The 24,312-nt window shown below is 59.0% G+C and overlaps 1 protein-coding gene across 7 annotated transcripts in view; it reads left to right on the forward strand.

Annotated features, from left to right (window-relative positions):
* NFIX (nuclear factor I X) overlaps positions 1 to 24,312 on the forward strand; it is a 98,423-nt gene that overhangs the window by 54,800 nt on the left and 19,311 nt on the right. For 6 of the 7 annotated variants that reach the window (XM_033854136.2, XM_033854138.2, XM_033854139.2 and 3 more), the window contains exons 3-6: positions 19,198 to 19,260; positions 19,613 to 19,687; positions 20,062 to 20,182; positions 21,346 to 21,482. In XM_033854136.2, the coding sequence (XP_033710027.1) occupies positions 19,198 to 19,260; positions 19,613 to 19,687; positions 20,062 to 20,182; positions 21,346 to 21,482 (396 nt within the window). Of the gene's footprint in view, positions 1 to 19,197; positions 19,261 to 19,612; positions 19,688 to 20,061; positions 20,183 to 21,345; positions 21,483 to 24,312 lie in introns of those variants that run through there. The other variant, XR_004526018.2, reaches the window with a different exon arrangement.

Consider the following 24,312-nt stretch of genomic DNA (forward strand, 5'->3'; position numbering starts at 1 on the left):
GAGGAAGATGCTGAGCAGTGCACTGGGTGGGACTCCAGCAGCGAGCGGCCATCACAGGCTTGGTGTGCTTGGGTGGGCTTGAGAGCGCTTTGCGGGGATCCATCTTTCTGGCTGTGGAGAGGCTGGTAGGCCAAGGGGTCAGGCTGGCCAGGGGTCAGCCTGGCTGGTGGGGCACCTCTGGGTCTCCCCGCCTTCCGTGCTTGCTCTGCTTCTCTTCTGAGTTTCTACTCGTCCCCTACTCCCCCTTCCCTTCTTCTTGGCTGTGCCTCCCCAAGGCTGGGGAGCAATAGACAAACTCTTCAAAAAAAATTTTTTAAGTTTCCCAAACTTTTCCAGATGCCAAGAAGGGGCTGGAGAAACCCTGCAACTGCAGAGGGGGAAGGAGGAGGGAACATGTTCCAAGGCCTTTCCCCACTCTCCCGTGGTGGAAAAGAGGGACAGCTAGGGGAGTGGGGTGACTCTGGTACTTCATACAGCCCACCTGGAGGTCAGGGAGCCCCTTCACCATCCCCAACCCCCTCATCCTCACTCAGAAACCCCGCAGCCAGCGTTTGTGAGGCAGAGTCAGAGGAGAACTGCAGCATCAAATTACAAGGGAAGTGACTTCTGGGGTTCAGAAGGGTGGATTTGGGATACAGCATAGAGCACTCCCCAAGCCAAGGGAAGTGGGAGCTGAGAATGGGGGAACCTGGCCCCAGGGGCTCCCTCCCCTGGAGTCTGGGGCCTGATATGAGATCCCACCACTGCTGGGGCCAGGAGTAGGGGAAGACAGGAGGGGGCGGTGTGTGGGGACAGTGCAGGCATGGCTGCCCTTCCCCAGTCAAACCCCCAAGGGGGTGCTGCCCCCACCTCTGCTGTTCTGTCCATCCACTCCCTGGACACCTCCTAAAACAAAGGCCTCTTTGTGGTCCTGGCCCACTGGCCTGATGCCAGCTGCATTCTTTGCGTGTTTCCTGAGCAAGATCCCGGCACCAGCTCCGTGGTCAGCTCCTCCCCCACCAGCCCAACTCCTCGGGGGCTCAGAGCAGTCTCCTGTCTTCTGCCCTGCCTGGGGTCCCCTCACAGCTCCCATGCCTCCCATCAACAGATCTGGGCCGAGAAGGAAGAGCCCTGGGAGCTCTGCCACCAGGCCTGTGGAGATTCCATCCATCCAGGCTCTGGCTGATCTCGGTTTGGTTCCACTGAACCTTGATACTCTCATCTTTAAAACTGGGGAAAAGAACAGCCACCCCATGGGGCTGTCAGGCAGATTAAATGTCTCCGAAACACCCAGGTCCTGCCTGCCACACAGCGGAGGCACTGTGTAACTTGAGCTCCCCACTTCTGCACTGCACCCTGGGGGGCTGGGGGGCTGTCAGTGACCTCAGTGGGTGGCTGAAGAGCTCCAAGGATCTCAAGAGCCTGAGGTGGGGGCATTTCTCTACAGTCCTATGGCAGACCCGGAGCCTAAAGCCTACTCCTGGGGGTGCTAACGCCAGCACCCCAGGCAGTTCTTCTAAAGGACGGAGCTGGGTCTTTAACAAGTGACTCACCAATCCCAGGCCTGGTTCCGCTCCCTGTGCCCCTTGCCCGTCCTGGCAACCACCTGTAACAGCAGCCCTCTTTGAGTTAGGCGTGGGGCAGGGGGATTTAGATCTCTGAAAATAAGGGGACCGAGGAGCGGGGTGGGGCTGGGAGCCCCAGGTAGTGTTGGCTGGGCTTTTGGAGTAGAACTCTTTGGAAACTGAGCAAATACACACCCGTCACCTTCAGTCACCAGTCACTCGTGGTCACACACACGGTCCTAATGAAGTCCTAGATTGCTGCTCTGAGTTTTCTCCCCCCCCCCAACCCCCGTCGTTAAAAAATGTTCATAATTTGGAAAGAAAAGAAGCTTTTTACAAGCTGGCAGCTCTAGGGAACTTTCCGTCGGTTCTTTCTGGCCTCGTGATGGGTGGGGCTCACTTTTCCCTTCCCTCTCTCTCCTGCTCCCCTAATAATCGCCCCTCCCCAGCCCTGCCAAACACATAGGAGACCTCCAGCCAGCTGTCACCCCAAGAAAGCTGAAGTAAGGCCGAGAACCTGTCTGTGCCCTCCTGGGCCCCAGGCAAGCCCTGGCACAACCCCTGCCTTCCCCCTGCCCCCGGAGGGTGCCCTCCAAGGCCTCGAGCCCTCAGATAGCAGCACTTCCTGGAATCTCTGCCCGGACCCAGGCCCGGCAGCCTGCCTGCTCTCCCGCACCGCCCCCACCCCCAGGGCTCGCCCCCACTCTCCTGCTGAGTGAGGGTCCCCTGAGTTCTCCTGGAGTCCGGGGGCCCTGCCGGGGAGGGAGTGGGAGGTGCTGAGCTCACCACCTCGGCATCTGCCCTCCCCTCCCCGCCTCTGGTGCGAGGGCCGGCCACACTCCCGCCAGCGCCTCGCTCCCTAATAGCTTTTTAAGTCCAACCACATGTGTCTGCGGAGCAAGAGCGTGGAGCCGCCCCTCACGGGGCCTCAGTTCCCCCCTCCTTCTCGTAAAGACCACCCTTTACTCTGCGCAGCCTTGGGGCTGGGGGAGGGGGTCTGCTTCCCAACAGCCCATCTGCTTGCCCCCAGCCAGATGAGCAAAGAAGGGGATGGGCTGGCAAGATGGCTGAGCAGTCGGGAGTGTTGTGTGAGGCCAGCCCTCAGGCTCGAGGACCCCCAGCCTCCTCTCTCTCGGTCCTAGGGTCTGGGATCCTCACTCCCTGAAGCAGGCGAGGAGGGGCCGGCTGTCTGTGTGTGGGAGCCTGAACCAGGCGGCAGGCAGCGGGTGGCTAGGAGCCTCGGGAGGAGCCCTGACCTCTCCGTGGGCCTCCCCTGCAGGGGCTTCGTGCCAGTACCTCTCTCCTGCACCCCTACTGCGCTGACCCCACTGTCGTCCCTCTGACTTGCACACGTGTGGTGGTTCTCTGTGCGTGTGAGTGGTCTGTGGGGAGGCCTGTGGGGTGTGGTTTCGCAGGAGGGGAGTGAGGGCTGAGAACCAACGTGCAGGCAGGCCTGGGGTCCTAATGAGAAAATTGCTTCCAGCCAGGGAGCCCAGCTCTGTGGCTGAAATTGCATCCAGCCCCAGCCAACTCCACCGCCGCAGTCCCACCCTTCGGAAGGAGGTGGGGGAGCAGTCTGGGGCAGGGGGAGGAGCAGGGCTTGCACACGACTCAGCCCCCCAGCCCCCAACACCTCGGAGAGAGTCTTCTGCCTCTCAGGGAGGAGGGGACGAGAGTGAGCTCCAAGGCCCGGCTTGGCTCAGGACCTGAATGCTTGATCCTTAGGAGGCAGGGGCGGGAGAGGGGACTAAGAGATTCCCATCCTCTGCTTCCTGCTCAGTTCTGCCATTGCATCTGCGGAGCGCCCTTGAAGAGGTGGGCCCATTTACAGTCTTCCTGAGAAAGGATGTGAGGAGCATTTTGTTTCCACATAAATGCTCTGTGCCTGTCTACCCAAGTGGAGTCATTTGAAATCCAGCCTCCGCCAGAGACGCAGGGTTCGGCCCCTCTGGCCTGCCTGTTCACTCAGGGGAGCCCAGTGCCTGCACCCCAGGCCAGGGGACCCAGTCAGTGAAAGGCCAAGGCTGGCTTAGCTTTCTTTTTCCTTCCCTTTCCTCACTCACTTAGGCCTTTCAGCAGAACCACCCATAGAATTTGTAAGGCCCAGTGCAGAATGAGAACAAATGCAAGGCCTCTTGTTCGAAAGTTAAGAACTTCACAACGGGAAGAGCAGAAACCAGGGCCGTGAAGCCATGGCCTTGCTTCGAGAAAAGCTGGTACCCACTGCCCGGCGGCCAGTGGGCTAAGTGAGATCTGGCCCCAGAGGTTGACCAACCTCGGGCCTGACCCTGCTCTGCCTGAGTAGACCAGAAGGTTCCACCTGGTGGTTACTCGTGAGGGAGACCTATCCAATTTCTGGGAAAGTCTCTTCCTCACCTCATTTTGGTCTCTGCTGCTGCTTCCATCAGAGACTCTGGATCACCCATTTTCTGGATTTTAGAGATGGTGGTTAGGGAGGAGGGCTGTGTGGGGAGGGAGCAGAGAGAGAATGGGCTACAGCTTACATGCTTAGAGAGTCTAAGGACAGGGCTCCTCTTGCCGCCCTCCAGAGAGCCTGACGGTGGAAACATGCCCCATGAGGTAGAACCTGCCGCCCACTGGGCCCAGCAGGCAGCGGGTCAGCCTGGACCTTCTTACACCCTACCCCCATCCCGTGGGGCCTCACCCGGCACTAGCAAGCTGCAGTGGTTGTGCTGTGCGGAGCAGGGCAGGACGAGCAGGAGTGCTTGGAGGGAGAGAAGAGGCATGAGGAAGGAAACAACCCCATTGTCATCCCCCAAATTACTGGCTGGGATGGCAGGGGTGGAGGTGGAAAGCTGACATTGTTTACTTAATTAAAAGTAAACAACAGTTTGCCACTGCCAGCCTCCCATTAGCTGTGTGCCGAGCCCTAGGAGCTGGGGACTTGGCTTTCGCTCCCACCAAGCCGGGCTCCTGTCACCACACCCCCAGCCAGGGATCCCCAGGGCCCTGCCCCTTTCCCTAGTTCTGCCCTTCCCAGGCTGAGCAGGGGGACAAGCTAAAACCAGTAGTGTCTCAGAGTCCTGTGCGTCAGGATAAGAGTGTCAAGAAACCATCATTTGGCAGGCCACTGTGGGGTGAGAGACCCCTGCGTGTGCACACTGTTAGGCCCTGTTGTGGCCCAGTGAGGCAGGGCAGGGGGCGCCACCTCACCAGTTAGCCGGTTAGCCCCATGTCATGATCCCTGGGGAAGGTGGCATCACTCCCTCCCCGCCGAGGCCCCAGTCCACACTACCTGGAAGCCTAGGCCTCTCTGCCCCGCCTCCCACTTTTTTCCTTTTCCCTTTTAGCAGCTTATAAACATCCTTCTTCCATCTTTTTGGCTCTGCTCCCAGAAGGGGGCTGTTCAGGGCTCCTGGAGGGCCAGGGAAAGAGGCAAGCTCCCTGGCCCTGAGGGGAGAAGGGCTGCTGGAACTGGGTCCCCCCACCCCCACCAGGACAGCTACAGGTGACCCCAGGAACAGGGGAGGGGGTTGGCCTGGGTTGGGGTTTAGCTGGGGACACCTAAACTCCTGTTTCTCTGGAGCCCCCAAGCAGGAGGGTAGTCTGATGGCTAGAGTTGTGCACTACTTTCACTGACCTCCAGGGGCTGAGCAGGGTACCTTTCCAGGGGTCTGTACTCAAGCAAGTCCTCATCTCTCCTGTGGGCTTTGCTCCCAGCGATGTAGAGCTCAGGCTTCTTTCTGGACCCAGGCATGACCTCAGGCTCGTGACTTTTAAATGCTCTGAGCTTTCACTTTCCCTGTCCAAGGGCCTCCTCCACCGCCACACTTCCTAGCACTCGGAGCTTTATAAAACCATCGCTGAGCCTGAGTAGCTCTAGACCTCCTCTGGCCAGATGGGTAAGGTAGGGAGAATGGCTCCGGAAAAGACAACCATACCCGAGACACTTGGGAAGCCAAGCACCCTGGGACTTAAGCCCAAAGGGAGAGAGGTGAGGCAAAGTGCCGGTAGTAAATACACAAACCATGGTTTTCATCTGGTGCCCAAGAGCAGCGGGTTCCACCAGGGCTGATTCTGCCCTGCGGGGGGAGGGGGTTGGCAATGGTGGAGGCATTTTGGGTTGTCCCAAATGAGGGGGCATGATGCTACTGGCATCTAGTGGGCAGAGGCCAGAGATGCTCGCATCCTACTGTTGGCACAGGATGGCTCCACCACAGAGAACGGTCCATCGGGTGGGGGTTGAGAACCCTGGTCTGGAGTTTGGCCCTCCAAAAAGATTTAGGTACTCACTCTTCCCCTGAGCCATTCTGCCCCACCCCTGTCCCGCCCCTCAACATTTGCATCCTCTCATCTTCCTCCCCCACCATCAGGATTCACACATCCACATGTGTGCGCACATGCACACAAGCTTATAGCTCCCAGGATTCAACACATTAGGTTTTTCACATGCTCTCGAACACACAGAAAAATCTGGGGAGTCTGTCCCCGTGCTTAATTGAATTAAAGGACTGGCGTTTGGCAGGACATTGTGTATCTGAGCTGCAGCTTCTTCCAGCAGTTTCAGTGCCGTAGAGGACGGTTCAGGCTCCCTGCGATTCCAGCTGCTGCTCCTCTCCCCTCTCTCCTTCGCCCACTTCCCCACCTGGGGAGGGCAAGGTCAGCAACACCTCACTCCTCCTCCCTTCTCTCACCACCTTGCCTTCCAATACTGCTGGTAGGAGGCCAGGGCCTCCTGTGGAGCAGGTACCCCTCAACCTGAAGCCAGGGGACTGGAGCAGAACGATCCTGCCAGTCCTTCATTCCAGGTTTTCTGCTGCTGTGGATGGGGTGGGAGCTGGAGAGTGCCGCTGGCTGGAAACGTCTTGGCCAAGTGTAAAGCCATCAAGCTCTGCTTGAAAGGTCCGAGGGCTCTGGGGAGCCTGCATCCCTGCTGGAGTGGCTAGGAGCCTTAATCGACAGGGTGGGGGTGCCGGTGGAGGGCACACAGTGTGTGGCACACAGTACTACCATCCCTCGGGTCCCCTGTGCAACGTGAGCCATTAGGGGGTTCGGGGGTTGGGATGTGCTGCAGAGCAAAAGGGATGCTTTTCAATACCTCTCCCTTCCCACCCCTGCCCACCCCCTCTGCAGTCTCTCCTTTGGCAGGCTCTGGGGGGTGGGCCTGTTCTCAGCCCCCCTTTATGACCCCACTCTGGCACCTCCTTAGGGAACAGATGGAGTGAACTCAGGCCCTGCCTCTCAGCTGAGGGCAATCCCAGCACCACAGCCCAGACCTCGCTCTGAGGAAGCCCTGCACGAGCCACCCCTTTTCCAGAGCCTGAGGGTGTTGGAAGGGGCCCATATCTGGAATGGTACAGGAGATGCCCTGGAGCCTCACTGTGGGCAAGAGGGGCATGGTCAGTCAGCCTGGGGCACCGTTTCCTAGGAAGTGTCACCATCTTTCCCCATGCCTTGGCAGGGGTCCTGCTGTGTGCAGAATCTGCCCCCCAAGCCCCACAGTTCAAGAGCAGCCTGGGCGAGCTGTTAGTGGCTGGCAGCAAGGGTATCCAGGGGGCCCACTGGAGGAGCCCAGCCCCACATGTGTGACTCCTGGTGCTTGGGCAAGGCAGAGGGTAGGGAGCAGCCCTTCCCCGGCTGCTGGGCTGTTCCACTGGCTGGCAGGAGGGCTGGGAGAAGGGTCGGGGGGCCGGAGAAGCAGCTGGGCCCAGTCCGGGGGCCCTGAGAAGCGATCTGCGCAGCCTAGGGTCAGGGGGGAGGGGGCGGGGCGGGCCTCACCTCGGCTAACCTCCCTGCGGAACAAAGGAGCCTTTCTCCACGCCTGCCCTGGGAGGGTGTGCCTGCCCGACTGCTGCCACCGCTGCAGAGAGCACTGGCCTGTGGGTTTTTTTTTTTTTTTTTTTCTTCTTGACTTTTCTCCCATTTCTATCCCTCTTTTTGGTTCCCGATCTCTGACTTTTAGTCTCCATTTTTCACTTTTTGAGAGGGGTGAAAAAAGAGAAAGAAAGGAATCTTCCTCTTCAGGCGTTTATCGGGCGCAGAGGCACGTCTGTGCTGCCGAAAGGTGGGGGCGTCGTGGGCGTGTTGGGGGTCACGCGGCCGCAGACCTGCCCACATGCAGGGCAGCCCCGCTCTGGGGGAGGCAGGCCGGGACTCAGCTGCGGTGGCGTGGCGGCTGCGCAGGGTGGGCCTGAGCTCATTGGATTACCTCTCCCAGCCATGCACCTGGCAGTCCTCCCCCCGCCCCCCACCGCTTCTCCTCACTCGCCCATTCCCCGGCCCCCTTGCATCCGGCCCCCGCACCGCAAGCTGTTCCTAATCAATGAGAACGGGAAGCTCGGCCCTCATATCACATCACGGGATGTGCTTGGCAGCGGCAGCAACCAGAGCTGCTGCCTCAGGCAGCACAACCCTGGGTCCGAGTGGCCGGAGCCTGGCCGCGTCCTCCTCGTTCCAGGTCGGACCTTGTGGCTGTGCAAGGGGAACCCAGGCCCCCGGAGCCCAGGGCGGACTGTGCGCAAGTTCGCCGCCTCCGCCCCCGCCGCAGCCTGCGGAGGGCAGCTAGTGTTAACTCGCTGTGCCACCTAGCTGCCGAGTCAGGGAGTGCAGCACACCGCTCTCGGGAGTGCGGGCCCCTGAGCCCCACCGCCCTGGGAAGACCCTTTCGGTACTTCAGAGCAGCGTGAGTGGGGAATTTGGCACCTGCCATTCTGTAGGACCGATGTCATTTTGTCCCTTTAGCGGCTTGAATTGTCCCAGCCCTGAGTCTGGGTAGCTGCCTCCTACGCCAGCCTCTGAACTCTGTGCAAATTTGGGCTTCTGGAAGATGCCCTTCTGCTGCTCCTCAAGACCCTGAAATACAGTCCCAGAAGCTGCCCCCTTTACCCTATCAATAGCTCCTTATGTATGCTTGGCACTTTATAGTGTATAAAATCTTCCCGTTTCATTCACTGTCAAAATTCCTGCTCGCGTGTCCCCGTGCCTTCTGAGGTAAGCCTGGGGTTGTGTTGCACAGAGAGGGAGAGGAGGCCCGGGAGACATGCTGGGTGCCGAATAGCAGCAGGTCTAGGATTTGGACCCCAGGCTCCTGATTCCAAGCCCAGGGCTCCTTCCAGCAGCCAGAGAGCCATCTCAGCCCCCAGGGAGGTCACCTGCCTGCCCACCCATTCGGCCCAGCCTGGGCTCTCAGGCCTCCGAGTTGGAGATTTGCAATCAAAGTCCCAAATTCCTCATGTTTCGTCTGGGCAGCTCTGGACAGTGGCTGCCTTAAGGCCTCCACGATGGGGAGTGCAGCAGGCCTGCAAGAGTGCTCCCCTGCCCTTACCTTCATGGGGAGACTCTTGTTCCTTCCTTTGGTCAGTCCAGTCATCGGGCATGAAGGCCAATGTGTCCAATCCTGGCATCCAGGCCCAACTGGGCTTTGCAGGAGTATTAGTGGTTCTGGGCTTTCCAAATCAATTCCTTGGGTATGAGTGTCGAGGTTTGGGTCTTCAGGAAAGATGTTCTCTCAGGAGTGGGAAGGAGCCAGCTAGCTGACATTTCTGTCTCCTGGGTGGTCTTTGTAGCCACGGTTGGAAGAAGGATCTAGAAGGCTTTCTTCAGAGTCTTTTTATCCACTCAAACTGCACTTGCAGGTGTGGAGGAGAGAGTAATGAACAAAACGCTGATAAGCCTTGACCCCAAGGGACTGATGGTCTGGTGGGGCACTCCTGGCCAGGAACCACCAGCCTAGGAGATCTGCTGGCCAGGTCCTTAGGTCCCTCAAGCTGTCCAGAGCCAGAGTCTCCTATCCCCAGCCCTGGCCAGCCAGAGGTTCCCAGTATGGGTGGGATTTGAAAGAAGGGCTGCTCAGCTTCTATCCTCCAAGCAGAAGCTCTCCACTTAGGCATTTGCTTATGGCATGCATTTGTGTTTGTTGCTCTTCCATGAGCCCAAGTCTGACTCCCTCCACAAGGCAAGTGCCTGGTAGAGGAGCCTCCTTTAGGGTTACCAGCCTGGGTACCAGGTGCTCTTAGGAGGCTGAGGAAGTTAGAGCACCTGAGGATGAGAGGCACATGGCCTCTGTCCGCTTCTGCTTCCCCAGAGGAGAATGGAGGTAGGTGGGTTCTTCTTCTCCAGGCCCCAGGGGTTCCTGGATGGATTCTCCCAAGGAAAGGGGACAGTGGGAGGCAGGTGGGGGCAGACCTCTGCTCACAGTCAGAAGGAGAGACGGAACATGGAGCGCAGGGAGGCCAGGGGGCCCTGATGCTTCCCCATTTCCACCGTCCTCTGTCCTGCCTGGCTCCCTTTGCAATAGGTGAGGAGGCTCCTGTGGGGGCCTTCCCCTTCCCGGGACTGAGAGTGAATTTCCTAATCCTGGGGATTCGATTTTCCCACCTTCGTTTCCTGGTCAGTTATTCCTTCCCTGCATCTCCTCCCTTACCAAGAACACTGTGAGAGTGGGTGGGTAGGGGTTCCTTGGCATGGAGTCTGCCCAGTCCCTCGCTTTGCCGAGCACCCTACAGAGGGATGCCGGCAGCTAGATGCAGACCAGAAAGTTGTGCTCATGAAGCCACTCGTGAGTATTTTTAGGAAAGTTTTCTCCCTTTCTGTTTTTGTTTTTTAATGCATCATTTCCTCCTTTGCTTTTTCTTTCTCTCTCTGCTTGCTCCCCTTTCCCTGTCTCTCCTATAATGTTCTACTTCACTTCTCTGATTCTTTCTTTTTCTTTTCTTTTTTTTTTGGCCGCACCTCACGGCACGCGGGATCTTAGTTCCCCAGTGGAAGTGCGGAGTCTTAACCGCTGGACCCCCGGGGAAGTCCCTCAGGTTCTTTATTCTTTCTTTGAACCACTTGGCTTTGACTCTGATTTTCTGTCTTGGCCCCTCCCTCTCTTTTCGTTATAATTTTGTGTTTTTGTCATTCTTTTGCTCGTGGGTTCACTGCCTTCTTCCCTCCTTCCCTTAAATTCCTGCTTGTCTCAGGAATGTCCCTCAAGTGGCCTCCAGAGCCTTTGCCTCCCCTTTCTCATCCCAAGTTGGCATTAGCACCCAGAGGACTCTGTCCCTTTACAAATAATTAGACCAAGGGCAAGTGTATTTAGGGGTTGGGGGGAAGGTGACGCCTGGCCCTGGGAGGTAGGGACACTATTAATAGTCCTAAGAGCAGCTGGGGTGGGGGCAGTTGTCTGGCCAGGCCTGGCCTGGACGGCTCTAAGGGCCAGAAAGGGCAGCACTGGAAATAGAGTGGACAGGGGTAGGGGAGCAGCTCTGCAGGCCCCTTATCTGGATATGCCCTCTCTGCCGGGTCCCTGTCTTGTCTTGGTTTGTGGAGTGTGGAGGGCATTCTCCACTATCAGTTTCTATCCATCAGCTTGGGAGGGAACAGAACCTTCAGGGCCTGGGGGCCACTTTTCTGGGCCCCACCATCACATGACTTGTGGCCCCAGGCCTTCTTGGAAATGTTGGCTCCAGCTGCCGGCTGAGTCGTGGCACTAGCCTGTGTTGCCAGGAGAGTCACCCAGCCTCTTGTGTGGCAGTACCTGTGCTCCTGGTGCTCTCAGCTCTCTGCGTGCCTGGCGCTGAGCTAGGATGGGCAGGGCCTTGTGCTCAGCACCCTCAGAATCCAGGGGCACGAGCCTCTCTCCCCTCTCCTGTTAGCTTGCCCATCTTCAGGCCTTTCCTTTCCCTGCCTCTCCCCTACTGTTTCCAACATCCTGACTGTCCTGAGACCATTTACTGTGGCTGCTGAATTTGGGGAGGGAGGGATGCACCTGTAGAAGGCGTTCTGTTTTGCCTTTTATTTCCAGAGAAACCTCTCTGCCCCTCTTTGCTGATGGTAATGGGCCAGGTCTTGAGGGAACCCCTCTGCTCGCTGGTGGTGGTCTCTGGGGTGAGACACCAAAAACTATCATCTAGGGTGTACTTGATGTATCATAAAGAATATGAACTCCTATGGGAGGGGAGCTGAGGGTTAGCCACAGCTTCCCCACTGAGGTGGCATTTGAGCTGAGCCCAGGAGGAGGGGTGGAGTTTTAGCTGAGGAGGGGTGAAGGGAATTGGTGATCCCAGTGGAAGGACAGCTGACGTTTATGGAAGCCCTACTATGAGCTGGGCCCTGGACTAAGCACCGTATCCCTGTTTTTTCATTTATTCCTCGCCCAGGAACCCTAGGGTGCAGGCGGTATCTCCATTTTGCAGACGAGGAAACAGTTCAGAGCTTGGCCAAAGTCACTGGGCCGGCAGGTTCTAGAGCATGGATGTGAACTCAGGGTAGCCCCTTTCCACTGTTGCTGGCTGCCCACCTCCTCCTTCCCCTTGCCCTTGGTGTGCCCCCTCTTTCCCCTCCGTGCCGGGGCCCTTAGTGGGCACAGGGTCCAAGCGAAGTGTACCTCCCTGGGTGGGCCAAGGGCAGGCTCAGGGTGGAGGCAGAGGCAGGCCTGGGGCCAAGGGCACCTGCCTCCCTTTGTCTCACCACAGGTCCCTCCCTTTGCATTAGCGACTGTCTCACCTTCATTCCCTCGCTGGTGTGAATTCGACCTCCTAGCCCCTGGGCATCTCTGGAACATCCAGGATGGTGTTACTGCCCGGCCCTGGGTCTGCCCATTCAGTCTGCAGACAGCCACGGAGCACTGATATCAGAGGTGCTGGGGACAGTGTTGGGTCCCCTGCAAAGGGCAGACCCAGGAGGAGCCTGCAGGCCCACCTGCAACTCCTAGTGCTGCTGTAGGTGGGGGTCTCGTTCGTTAACTACTGGGCTGGGCTTGGAGAGGCAGCTGACAGGCTGATGGGCCTGGGCTCTTTCCCTCCATCAACCTGCTGGGTGCTTTGCTCTGCACCGGGGTATGTCCTTCCTCTCTCCTTTGCTGGCCATTATCTGTCATGCCTTGGGGATGAGCACCTGGGCACCAAGTTCCCCCAGGCTTCAGTGCCCAGGCCCCATCTCTAGTTCTCCCTGGCCTGGGGGCAGTGCTAACAAAGGTTCTTCTGGCAGGTGCAGGGCAGAGAACACTGAGCAGCTCACACCAGGGAGCGGGCTGGGGGGCTTGGAGCTGTTTGCCCGAGCCCAGCCTTCAGATCCCGTTCTGCTCGTCCTCTGGGCACCAGATAAGCCCGTGGACTTGCCTTCTCTTCCCATCCCACAGCTTCACTGCCAGGCCATGAGCCCTGCTGTAGCCAGACTTGGCCCTTGCTTCCCAGGAGACCCCAAATAGCCACCATGGAGGCAAGGTGTGTTGAGGTGGAAAAGGCAGTACGGTCGGAGTCAGGGACCAAGAGTGGAATGTCCCATCTTGAGGCGGCTGCAGATCCCCGTGGCCTGATCTGCTGTCCCCATCCCCCACCCCACCCCCAATGGCCTTCCTTGAACCTAGGCCCCAGGGACAGCCAGAGCAGATCTAGACCACATGTGTGTTGAGGTTGTAACTTGGTCTCTTTCTCTTCCCTGTCACTCATCTCCTCTTCCCCCCAGCAGGTGACTCAAGTCAAGGGCTTGAGCCCCTTTGCATCCATGAGGGGAGGGGAAATGAGAGAAGAGAGGAGGGTGATGGGGGGGGAGTGACATGTCTCCCCACCTTGCCCCTGCCCACACCCCACCCACAGCTTCAGAGCTGTGCTTCCTGGTCAGGCTTCTGTCTCCAGCCATGTGGGGGTCTAGGGATGACAGAGGAGGGAAAAACCTCAGGATGGCCCCATGTCCTGTGCGCATACATGCTGGCTCATGGAGGTGGTGTAGAGAGTGGAGAGAAGGAGGGGAAGATCTAGAAGCCCCCTGGGCCTGGTCCAGGCCAAGCCCAGCCCCCTTCTGTCCTCTGGCTGCCCTGCATTCTCAAGAACTTCCTCGGTCTTGAGTCTCCTGTTTGCAGAGACAGGGAGAACCCCTCTGTGACCCGTTCCCCTAGCCCCCCATCCGTCTGCCGCTCCCCTCCTCAGGGTGTCTCAGATTCTCGGACTTGGGTTTCAAGAGGCACAATAGTTACATTCTCCAGCTCTGATTGCTGCAGGCCAGGCCTTTGGCTCCCCTTGAGATTGGGTTTCTCATGCCCTGGATGCTCCTGAATTGCAGAGAAGGTGTGTGGGGGGTGGGGGGGGCATACCACACTGAGTAGGGCCAGGGATCAGCTCCCGAATTGGCCGTTCAGAGTATGGGACCCCCAGAACAGAGCACACCCTCACCTGCTTCTCGAACTTCAGACTTGGGGAGGGCCAGGGGAGGGGAAAGGCAGGCACACCCCAAGGGCTGGTCTCCCCAGCCCTCAAAGGCCAATGGTCTGAACAGAGCCGAAGGGGGTTCCTCTTAGCGTTGAGCATGCTAACCACAGCTCTGGACACACCATCTCACTCCATCCCTGCTGGACAGCATGAAGTGGCTGGTGGCATCTCTAAGTGTGTGTATGTGCGTGTCTGGATGCATAGCAAGTGTTCGCCCTAGTGCACACACGTGCCTGGGTACGCACGTGTGGGTGTGGTTGAGCTGGGCCTGCGCGCCCCTCTCAGCCCCCGAAAAACGCACTCAATCTTTGATGTGCGTGGGGGCAGCCAGCCGGTGAATTACATGTGGCCCCTTTCTCAGAGAGAATTTCTTTTGGGTAGGAGACGAGGGAGAGCATTTGCTGCAGTGAGCAGGAATTCCTCCCTCACCTAGTAGGAGCCATAAATATCTCCCTGTCTATGGCTGGAAATATATATATATTAAAAACATGCTGTCAGTTGGGGTTTATGTGCGATTCTGGGCTCCTTCTGGCTGCTGGAGCTTCCCCTCTAGAGCTCTGATGAAGAGGCAGAGCCCTCTCGGAAACACACGCACGTGTGCACACACGTGCGCGTGCGCGCACGCGCGCACACACACACACACACACACACACTTGTGCAAACAGGCAGGATTGGGAGAGGAAAGGGGGCCCAAGAGAGGGAAAGTGAAGGAGAAGGAAGGACAGAGAGAGGGGCATGGAGCCAAGACAGAGCGAAATGAGACCAGAAATAGGATTCCAGAGGGAAAGGCGAAGAGCTGGATGAAGTAGGGGGGCTTCGAGAACTGAGAAGAGGTAGAGAATGAGTAGAGCCGGTGGAGGGGTGAGAAAAACAGTATTTCAGGGGCTTTTTGGCTGTTCCAGGAGAGATGGAGGAACCCCGAGGAAGAGAGGGCCCCACGCTGCCATCCTCTGGCTGAGCCTGGCCCAGGTCTGGGTGCTGCACAAGGCCTCCGGTCCACAAGCGTTGACCCGGGGTCGGGGGGTGACTGATGACGTGTGGGGATGAATGGAGAGCAGCCGTGGACCCGTGAGCCAAATCCCATTTCAGAGCCTTGCTCTGTGGAGCCTGCTTGGGCCCACACCTAGAACGAGTCCAGATTCGTCACCTGCCCCTGCACGGTCCTCCCTTCTGGAAGCCTCTGCAGTGGTCTGAGCCCTGAGGCACCACTGGCAGGCGAGGCCTCTGCCTCAGAGGTGTGGATTGCACGAGTAGCCCCAGTCCTGAGAGGAAAACGGCAGAGCGTGCTCTCATGTATGACACGAGCCAGCCTGAACACACCCCTTCCACCCTGGCAGCATCAAGGACGAGTTGTGGCTTCCAAAATTCTCTTCATCCCCAAACCTGGACCAGGCAAGGGCCTGATGCCTGCACGCCCAGGCATCCATCATCAGACAAAGTGGCTGGACTTGGTTTTGAGGAGGCTGCATTTGATGGGCTGAGTGGAAGGAAGCTTAGAGCACGGAAGGCACTCTCTGGTTCTGAGCCCCAGGATGCAGGAAGATGTTATCTCAGGACTGGAGGGAGGTAGCAGTGTCTTTGGTCCCTCTGTGCCATCTCCAGTCTCTCCAGAAGGGGAAGGCAGCCTTGGTCCCTGGAGAGGGGTGCAGGCATGGGGGTTGGGGTTTAGTCAGGGTGGCCCTGAACTGGGGGTGTGTGGTCAGGGTCCCTACTGCTCTGGTAACTAGGCTGGAGAGAAAGCCAAGGCTGGAAAAGTTGCCAGGGGACATGGCCCTAGAAGGCTGGGGAATCAGAGCGACAGCCTCAGAGGCGTGGGCTGGGCGGGAGAGGATAAAAATGGAGTCGGGCACCTGCCCGCCTTGTGCCAGCCAACACTTTCCCTGCCCCTCCACTGGCCCACAGGCCACCAGCTGGCCCATTGTCCCCAGTGAGAAATCAGACACTGGAGGGGGGCTCCCATGTGGCAGGAGCTCACTCATGCAAGGCCGCCTGGTAGGGACTGCCAGGGGAGAGCCACCCGTGCTGGGTCGGGCAAGGCGAGAAGGGGGGTGGCAGAGAGAGGATCCCTCACTGCACAGCAGTCAGGGCTCCTCCTGTGCCGTTGGCAGGGGGCAGTGCGTGGGGCCTGCGAACAGGAGATAAAGAGTTCAGGCAGAGGGTTTTCTCTCACTAACCATGGATTTGTGTGTTTGTTCAGCTGGTGGCTCTGATAAGCCCCATTCTGCTAGATAAAAGCCAAGCAGCCATGAGGCGGGGCCTGGGGAGGGGTGTCATAAAGGGGCCTGCCTGTTTCTGTCCCAAGGCCTGGGGTTATCCCCTCCCTTCCCTAGGGAGCCCAGACAGGCAAAGGAGTCAGGCGCTGGGGTGTCACGCTCCCTGATGTGCCGGCCTGGGGTGCAGCTCCGGATCCCCAGGGGCTGTCCAGAGCAGGCCCTGACCCGAGGGCACAGCTCCCCAAAGGGCACATCATTTAAGAAAGCTGGCCAGGCTGGCTCCCGCCTCTGGGTGGGGAGGGCATCTCCTTGCCCTCCCCAGGAGCCTGCCCACCACAGTCCTAGTGGCCTCTCTGGGCCCTGCAGCCACTGACTGGGCCCCTGCCAGCCCCCTTCTCCTGTCTGCCCAAGGTGTGCCCCCAAGCTAACTGGGTGGACAAGGGCCTGCCCCCATCATGCCCCCTGACTCCCTGAGCACCCCGTCACCTCGTCGGGGCAGGGGTTTACTTGGTAAACTGTTTGAGGGCCCTGGGCCTGGGGATGGCCCGTGGGGGCCTCCGCCACGTTGAGTGGGCCCTAGCCTCGGCCCTCCCTGCCCATTCCACTTGGCATTGGCCAGGAGGGTGAAGGGGGTGCCGCCTGAGCAGGATGGTGGGGCCCTGGCCACAGCTGCCCCTGCCGCAGGGCTGGCTCTTCTGCCTCTGAGCCCGGGTCCAGATTTCTAGTGTCTCTGCCTTTTGTCCTGGAGCTGAGCTGAGCGTGCCGGGGCCGGCGGTGGTGGCATTGCGGGGATGCTGGCTGGGGCCGCCAGCCGTAAGATGGCTGCCAAGGGCTAAAATGGCTGCCAGCAGCGCCCGGAGCAGCGCCTGGAGGCGCGTGGCAGCGGGCCTTGCCTGCGCTGGATCCTCACTCCTGCTTTCTCCCTTACGTGGAGATAATAGTAATAGCAGCAGTAATGTTTCAGGGCAGTGTCCTGGTTTAGAAGGATTTCCTGTCTGTCGCGCTCTCCTGGAGCCCCATTTGTCTCTGCCTCTGTCGCTGGCCCACCTCCATCTCTTTGTCGGGTTCTCTCGTCTTTCTGTCCCTGGGCTGGGTGTGCGCATGCGTGCGGCTTTCTGTCTCCACCTGGCCATTTTGGAAGAGCTGGGACCAGTCTCATTGAGTAGCCTCCTCCATTTCCTCCTACTCCACTGTCTCTGGCCTGGAGGGCTCCGTGGGGACTGAGTTGGTCCTGGGACAGGTGGGGTCGGTAGCAGGGACCCCCTCGGCAGCAAAGCCTTGACTGTGTGCCCCTCGCTGGGCACCACATGCAGGTGCTGCAGCTGTGCTCTTCCTGAGGTATGAATCTGGGAAAGGACGGCCCTGAGAGACATCAGGCTCAGGGCCCTGGTCCAAGGAGGCCCTAAGGTGGGCTGCCTACTGCCTCAGCCCCTTGCCTGCTCTCTCCTGGACCGGCTGGGGCTTGAATCAGACCCAGAGAGTCAGGAATGAGCTGAGGTGAGAGAACAACAAGAAAACTCACATCCACAGAGAGGTTGCCCTCCCAGGAGCGTGGAAGGAGGTCCTGTGGGCTCTCTCCAGAGCAGAGTGCCACTAGCAGAGAAGTGGCCTGGGGTGGGATTCGCCATCCCTAAACACACCACAGGGGTGAGTGCACAGGGAGGTGTGGAAGGACACACCCCAAACACAAGGGGGTAAGGGGCCCTGTTAGCACTTATAAAGCTCCGTTTTCTTGATTTGTGACTAGATTTATTACTTTTTTTTTTTTTTAGAATTAAAAAAAAAAAAAAAGTGGGCTTCCCTGGTGGCGCAGTGGTTGAGAGTCTGCCTGCCGATGCAGGGGACACAGGTTCGTGCCCCGGTCCGGGAAGATCCCACGTGCCGCGGAGCGGCTGGGCCCGTGAGCCATGGCCGCTGAGCCTGCGCGTCCGGAGCCTGTGCTTCGCAACGGGAGAGGCCACAACAGTGAGAGGCCCGCGTACCGCAAAAAAAAAAAAAAGTGTAACCATCCTGGGGGCAGCCTGTTTTTTTTCCACCTGCGCCAGTGAGGCAGGAAGCTAGGAACTTGGTCGAGCCGCAGTAGGTCCTGGGCTCTGAAAAGCCTACTATTTTGCCCACCAGCCCCAGCACCCAGGGCTCTTCCTTCCTTCCCAAGTGGCTGCAGGGTCCCCCCACTTCTATCTCTTGGGCCCATGTCACTCTTCGGGAACCTCCTTGCTGGTCACTCCCCAACGTGAGCAGCTCGACTGTGAGGCCAGTGTAGGATGGACACCCTGGTGAGCCGGCTGATTGTGAGGTGGTGGGCGAGGGTGGTGGAGGCAGGGTTACTCCAAAGAGTCGGGCAAAGCCCTGGCCAGTACCGGGGCCCGGTTTTCTGAGGCCACCCCATGCGATCCCCGTGTGAGAAGATGATTCTTTACCCAATGCCCGCCTTTCCCCTGCCCCACAACCTGCCCTGGCCCCCCTCTGCCACCCTCTCACCAGCTGTCGTGCCCAGGCAAGCATTCTGGAGGTCCCCGTTGTGCCCCTGGTACACAAAGCTTTGAGGACCTGGGGGGCAGGGGCGGGGGGCTTTCCCAAGCTCAGCAAAATATTCACACACACACTCCACCCTGCCCCCAGCCCTCTGTGAGCTCCCACCGCACAATGGGCCCTTGTCTCGGGGCTCCCTCCGAGCAGCTGTGGCACTGGGGCATGAGACAGCCCAGACAGGCTGGCACAGAGCAGGCGACAGCGTCAAGGCAAACCTCCCCCCCCCCCAGCCCCGTGTTGCCAGGCACTGCCCGTAAGCATAAAGGTGAGGTGGGGGTGGCGTGGGCAGACAGGAACGGCTCTAATTAATGAAGGGAGGGAAGGGGCTGCTCCTCTGGAGCTTGAGCTGGGTAGAGAATGGGGGGCCCTTGGGTCCATCCCAGCTGTGCAAAGAGACAGTCGCTGGCTTCTCTCCTGGGCGCCTCCTTGCCCTGACTCTCAGCCAGTGCGTTCACTCGTGGGCAGCTTGCCCCCAGGGCACATCAGGCAGTGCTTGGAGACCGGTTTTTTGGTTGTCACAACTGGGGTGCTACTGGCATCTAGTGGGGGGGTGGAGGCTAGAGATGCTGCCAAACACCCTGCAGAGCCCAGGATAGCCCCACCACGGCGGCAGCGGTTCCTTCTCTCCCTGGTCTCCTCGGGCTGCTCAGGGAGGGAGGGAGAGTGGAGGTGTTGAGAAGGCTCGAGGGGCAGCTGCTTGCCTGGTGTTTGTGGAGCGCTTTGGTTTTGACCCATCCCCACCCTTTGTGTCTCCTGCAGAATCCGGACAATCAGATAGTTCAAACCAGCAAGGAGATGCGGACATCAAACCACTGCCCAACGGTCAGTGCCCCCTGCCCTCCTGCCTGTACCCAGCCTCCCTGGCCTGCTGTGCCCACCACGTCCTCCCCACACCCTTCTCTGCTCTCCCCGGCCAGGGCAGGCCTGCCCCTGCCATTCCGCTTCACTCAGCTGTCCCTCGACTGAACTTGGGCTGCTATGCAGAGGGGGAGGGCGCTCATCGGTAGCACACCCTAACTCCCAGGGAGATCTGAGACCCCTGAGGGCCAGCCTGGGGCTGGGACATGGGGCATGGGATGGAGCAAGTGGAGGGTGGGGAGAGCTTTGGGGAAACAGGCAGACATCCCCTCCTGGCCTTGTCTCCACTCACTCACTTGCCCTTTTCCCTCCTCAGGGCACTTAAGTTTCCAGGACTGTTTTGTGACTTCCGGGGTCTGGAATGTGACGGAGCTGGTGAGAGTATCACAGAGTGAGTCCTTCCTTCTGGGCCAGGGCTGAGTCAGCAGGGATGGGGGTGAAGCGGTGGGACTTGGACCCCAAGTAGCCCCCCACTGATGGGGTCTTGGTTGGGGCGGGCGCAGACAGGTTTCCTGGGACACTCTCGGCCTCACTGGCATGGGGCTGGGTGGAATGGAGGCATCCAGAGAGCCCCACCTCTAACCTCCATTGCTTTGGAGGAAAAAAATCGTAACCAAGGACTCTTCCCAACAACCTCCAGCCAGGAGGAGGTTTCCTCAGCGGCCTTCACAGTGAACTCACCCCAGGGCTTCTGGGGAGCTGCTCATGGCAACAAAACAGGCACCCACAGTTTCCAAACCTCATCACACTCTCCCTTCTTCCCAGCTCCTGTTGCGACAGCATCAGGGCCCAACTTCTCGCTGGCAGACCTGGAGAGTCCCAGCTACTACAATATAAACCAGGTGACCCTGGGGCGGCGGTCCATCACCTCCCCTCCTTCCACCAGGTGAGCCCCGCACCCCGGCCTTCCCCCAGCCCCCAGGCATCTCAGGCGCTTTGGGCAGCTATACCACTGTGGCCTGGGTGCTTCAGAACGTCATCCTTTGTTGAGGGCACTGGCTCCAGAGCTGGGGCTCACTATGCTCCCCAACCCCTGAGATTCCTGCTTTGTGCTGACACAGGCACTCGGCCTTGGGGACACAAACTCAAACAAGGCATGGCTTTGCCTAGAAGGTGCTCCCTGTGGGCATTGGAGAAGGCCTCTCTCTTGGGGATGTGACATTTGAGCCCAGGGGTCTGGTACAGGCATGGGGTGGATGCTCGAGGTAGAGAGAAGCAGCCTTCAACCTGGCCAAGGCTGGGCGGGCTGGCGGGACTGTCCCACGGAGGACTTCAGAGGCCAGAGGAGGGTATTTAGGGCTTAAAATCCACTGACGGCTTTTAAGTAGAAGATGCTGGGGATATATGTTCTAGAAAGTACTTCTAGAAGAAGTTAGAGGCTATCCCAGCAGGTTGGAGGGGAGGAGGGCCTGAGTCAGATGGGGGATTGGGCTGAGAGGGAGGGATGGAGTTGAGAGATATTTGGGAGGTAGATATAGTAGGCCCTGGTCAGGCCCTGGTCACGCAGGGCAAGGTGGGATCCTGTCCTTTTTTAAAAAAACCTTGGACATTTTGGTTCATTGTGAGGTTTAGGCATTCATTTTGATATGTTAGAATATTGCATTAAAATGTTATGATGTTTTCATATTTAATCATACTTTAATATAAAATAACATAATATCACGATGACTGAGTTTTGTGTCACCCCCTGGCATTTTTGTCCCTGGCCAGTGCCTCACACGCCTCACCCTAGCCGTGGGAGCTGATGGGAAATAGAAGGTGGGGCTGAGGAAGCAGTTGAGGGTTTTGCCCACTTCTTTGACTTGGGCAGCTCCATAGATGATGGATGGTATTGTGACTGAGAAGGGGCTCAAGGAGGAGTGGGTGGGCTGGGCCCAAGGGGCTGTAGGTCTGGCCTTGGGGGGTGGGCACACAGTGAGTGCCCTGAAGTGCTGCTGACAGCGGGCACCCACTCCCCACATGGAAGACTGTCAGTGCAGGCTTCCTCGGCCTGCGTACCAGCACCTCAGCTCATCCTTGGCCCACCTGACCCCTTTCCTCCTTCCCCAGCACCACCAAGCGCCCCAAGTCCATCGATGACAGCGAGATGGAGAGCCCTGTCGATGACGTCTTCTATCCTGGCACAGGCCGCTCCCCCGCAGCTGGCAGCAGCCAGTCCAGCGGGTGGCCCAACGATGTGGATGCAGGTATGGGCGCCACAAGGCCCGACCTGGAGCAAGGGCAGCATGGAGCCTCCTCTTCCCCCTCAGTTTACCCGGCAAACCTCCCACCGTTCCTCCTCCTGTTGGTGGCACTGCCTGTCTTTTCACCCCCTGAGCTTCCAGAGGAGGGCAGACCAGGAGAGCAGAGGCGGGCAGCTGGGTTGTCCCTGAGTGGGCAGTAGAGCCCACAGATGTGGCAGAAGGAAAGCAGAGGCCCCGACCCTGAGCCTCCGGGGCCCTGCAGTGGGGGCCGTGGCCTCCCGCTCAGAGCCTCCTCATCCTCCTTCTCTTGGTATTTCTTTAGAGAGGCTGCCCCGGTTCTACGGTCTTCGTGGTTTAAAGCCATTTCTTAAACTGGGCACTCTTGACGTTTGGGGCCACGGTATTCTCTGGAGCGGGGCCATTTGGCCCTGTAGGGTGCTGAGCAGAGCCCTGACCTCCACCCACTAGATGCCAGGAGCAAACCTCCTCACCAGGTGTGATGACCGAAAAGGTCTCCGGACATTGCTGAATGTCCCCTGGGTGGGGACAGGACCTTCCTAAGTTGAGGACCACTGGTCTAAAGGGCCCACCCTCACAGAGAGGAGCAGAGCCTAGTAAAGAGCGAGCAGCATTGTTTTCAGGCCTCCCGATCCTCTCTAACCGCACCCTTGCTGGTGAATACACCCACCTTCACCTCCAGTCTTGACAGGAGGTACGGGCACACCTGGAGAGCCCAGGCGGGACAGAGGGGGGCTGTGTGTGTGTGTGTATTGCACAGGTGGTGTGCATAAGGAGGCTGCCTGCAGGGTGCTTCTGCCGGACACATTGTTGGTGCAGCCTGTGTGTGTCCTCAAAGTATGGGTGTCTTGGGACCAGGTAGTGCAGACCTCTGTGTACGGGATGCGCATGAGGTGTGTCTGCGTTGCTCAGGCCTGGGGACAGGGGCCTTGTTCTCTGACGCAGGAAGACGAGGGTCTACCTGATGGTGTTTTGCTTGGTATTTTGTAGATGTTCCCCTACCGGGAAGGGCCAAGTGGATGGGCAGGGGCCAGGGCTGGGGGGGAAGCAAGACTAAAGGGCAAGGGCGTGCTTCTGCTTTCCTGCTGCCCCAGATGCAACCTCTGGCTTCTGCTCTCAGCAACCTGGGAGGAAGAGAGGACTCACCTCCGGGCCTTGGGCTGAGGGAGAGGGTTAGACCAGCAGCAAGGCTCACCTCTGCCGGACAGCGCTCCGGCACGACTCTGGGTGCCCCTCCCAGGGTGTCGTGGCCAGCACAGCACAGATGCTTCCCTGGGGGAACCTCTGGAGGTGCAGAAAGAAGGGCTTGAGAAGGCCCTGGAGACTCCCCAGCTAGGGCCTCAGTGAAGTGTTTCCTCAAGGACTGGTGTGCCTTGAGGGCCATGTCTACTGCTGGCTCCTGAGGCATGGGCCCCCAGGTCCCTCTGCGCAGACCTGGTTCCCAAGGAACCCTCCCCTCCGCAGTTCCCTCTCTCTCCTTTTCTTGGCTGCCTGCTGTCGAGCTTGCCACTTCTGCTCCTTCCAGCAGTCCTGCCACGCACGGCCCCAGCATCCTCCTGCAGCACCCCCAGCTCCCTCGCCTTCCCCCATTTTCCTGTGTACTCATTCCCCTCCTCCCACCGACCCTGTGCTGTTTTCCTGTTCTGGGACAAATCACCAATTAAGCAGCCCAGCTGCAGGACTGGGAACAGCTGGGGAGGCACTGTGCGGCCATGGGGACAGCTGTGCACAGCTGGTGGAGGCGCTGCCCCCATCGTGCCAGCTATCAGGTGGCACACAGCTGCTGCCAGATAACACCTCTGCTGGCGGCTGCGAGTTCACCCTTTCCCCGCCTCTTCCCTCCGTGGTTAAGACAGCTCTTATTTCTGTGTTCTGAAGCCTCCCCCCGAACCCCCCGCCACCCAGCACACACACACCCCACCCAAACCGATTCAGTTTGTGTCCCAATGATGGCAGCTCTGGATATCTGCCCTGACTTCCCCTTATCCCTCCCAGCCTGGGCATAGCCTCAAGGCCCAGCTGAGGACAGGAGACAAGCTCCCCTGGGGGACCTGGCCTGGGGGCCCTGCTTTGTATAGCATCTTGGATGTCATGCCCACTGGGCACAGAGATGACCTTGATTGGCAACATCAGGCTCTTAGAGGGAGAGCTCAAATGGGGTATCCTCTGTGTCCCTGTCTCCTGCTGAATGTCACCCCATCTCTGGTACTGGGAGCCGAGCAAAGCCCTGGAATTACCCATGCTCTGACAGTCCTGCCTTTGGGTCCCCTGACTGAGGAAGTCCTTTCCTGTCTAGCCGTAACCCCAGCATCCGCCCAAGCCCTCCAGCCTCCTCCCTGCTCTCCAGTCAGATGCTGTTTCTCCACTGTGGTCCTTCCCAAGGGCCAATGGCTGTGCTTTCCCTTCCCGTAAGGAGCTCTGGTTTCTTCCCATCGGAACCTCCCAGAGCCCAGGGCCCGCGCTGCGTGGGAGCTTAGTTCCCTGACCAGCGACCAAAACCGCGCCCTCACCCCCACCCCACCCCGCATGGAAGCGCGGGAGTCCTAAACCCCTGGACCGCCAGGGAAGTCCCTGGGCCGGCTCGCTCTGAAGCTGCTCTCCCGGGCTCCTCCTGCACACCTTCCCTGCCCTCTGGCCCTGCATCCCCCCTTTTACTCTGTGCCCCTTGAGCTCCTTATCTGCTTGTCAGGGGGCAAGATGGGCCCCCTTGCTCACTCCCTGCCCAGTGCACCGAAGGGCCTTATTTTCCTCTCCTGTCGGCAGCACCCACGGCAGGATGGTCTGCACACGGCCTGAGAAACAGAGCCACAGTCAG

This window comes from Tursiops truncatus, chromosome 3 (assembly GCF_011762595.2).
Source record: "Tursiops truncatus isolate mTurTru1 chromosome 3, mTurTru1.mat.Y, whole genome shotgun sequence".
In the NCBI taxonomy this organism is placed as follows: Eukaryota; Metazoa; Chordata; class Mammalia; order Artiodactyla; family Delphinidae; genus Tursiops; species Tursiops truncatus.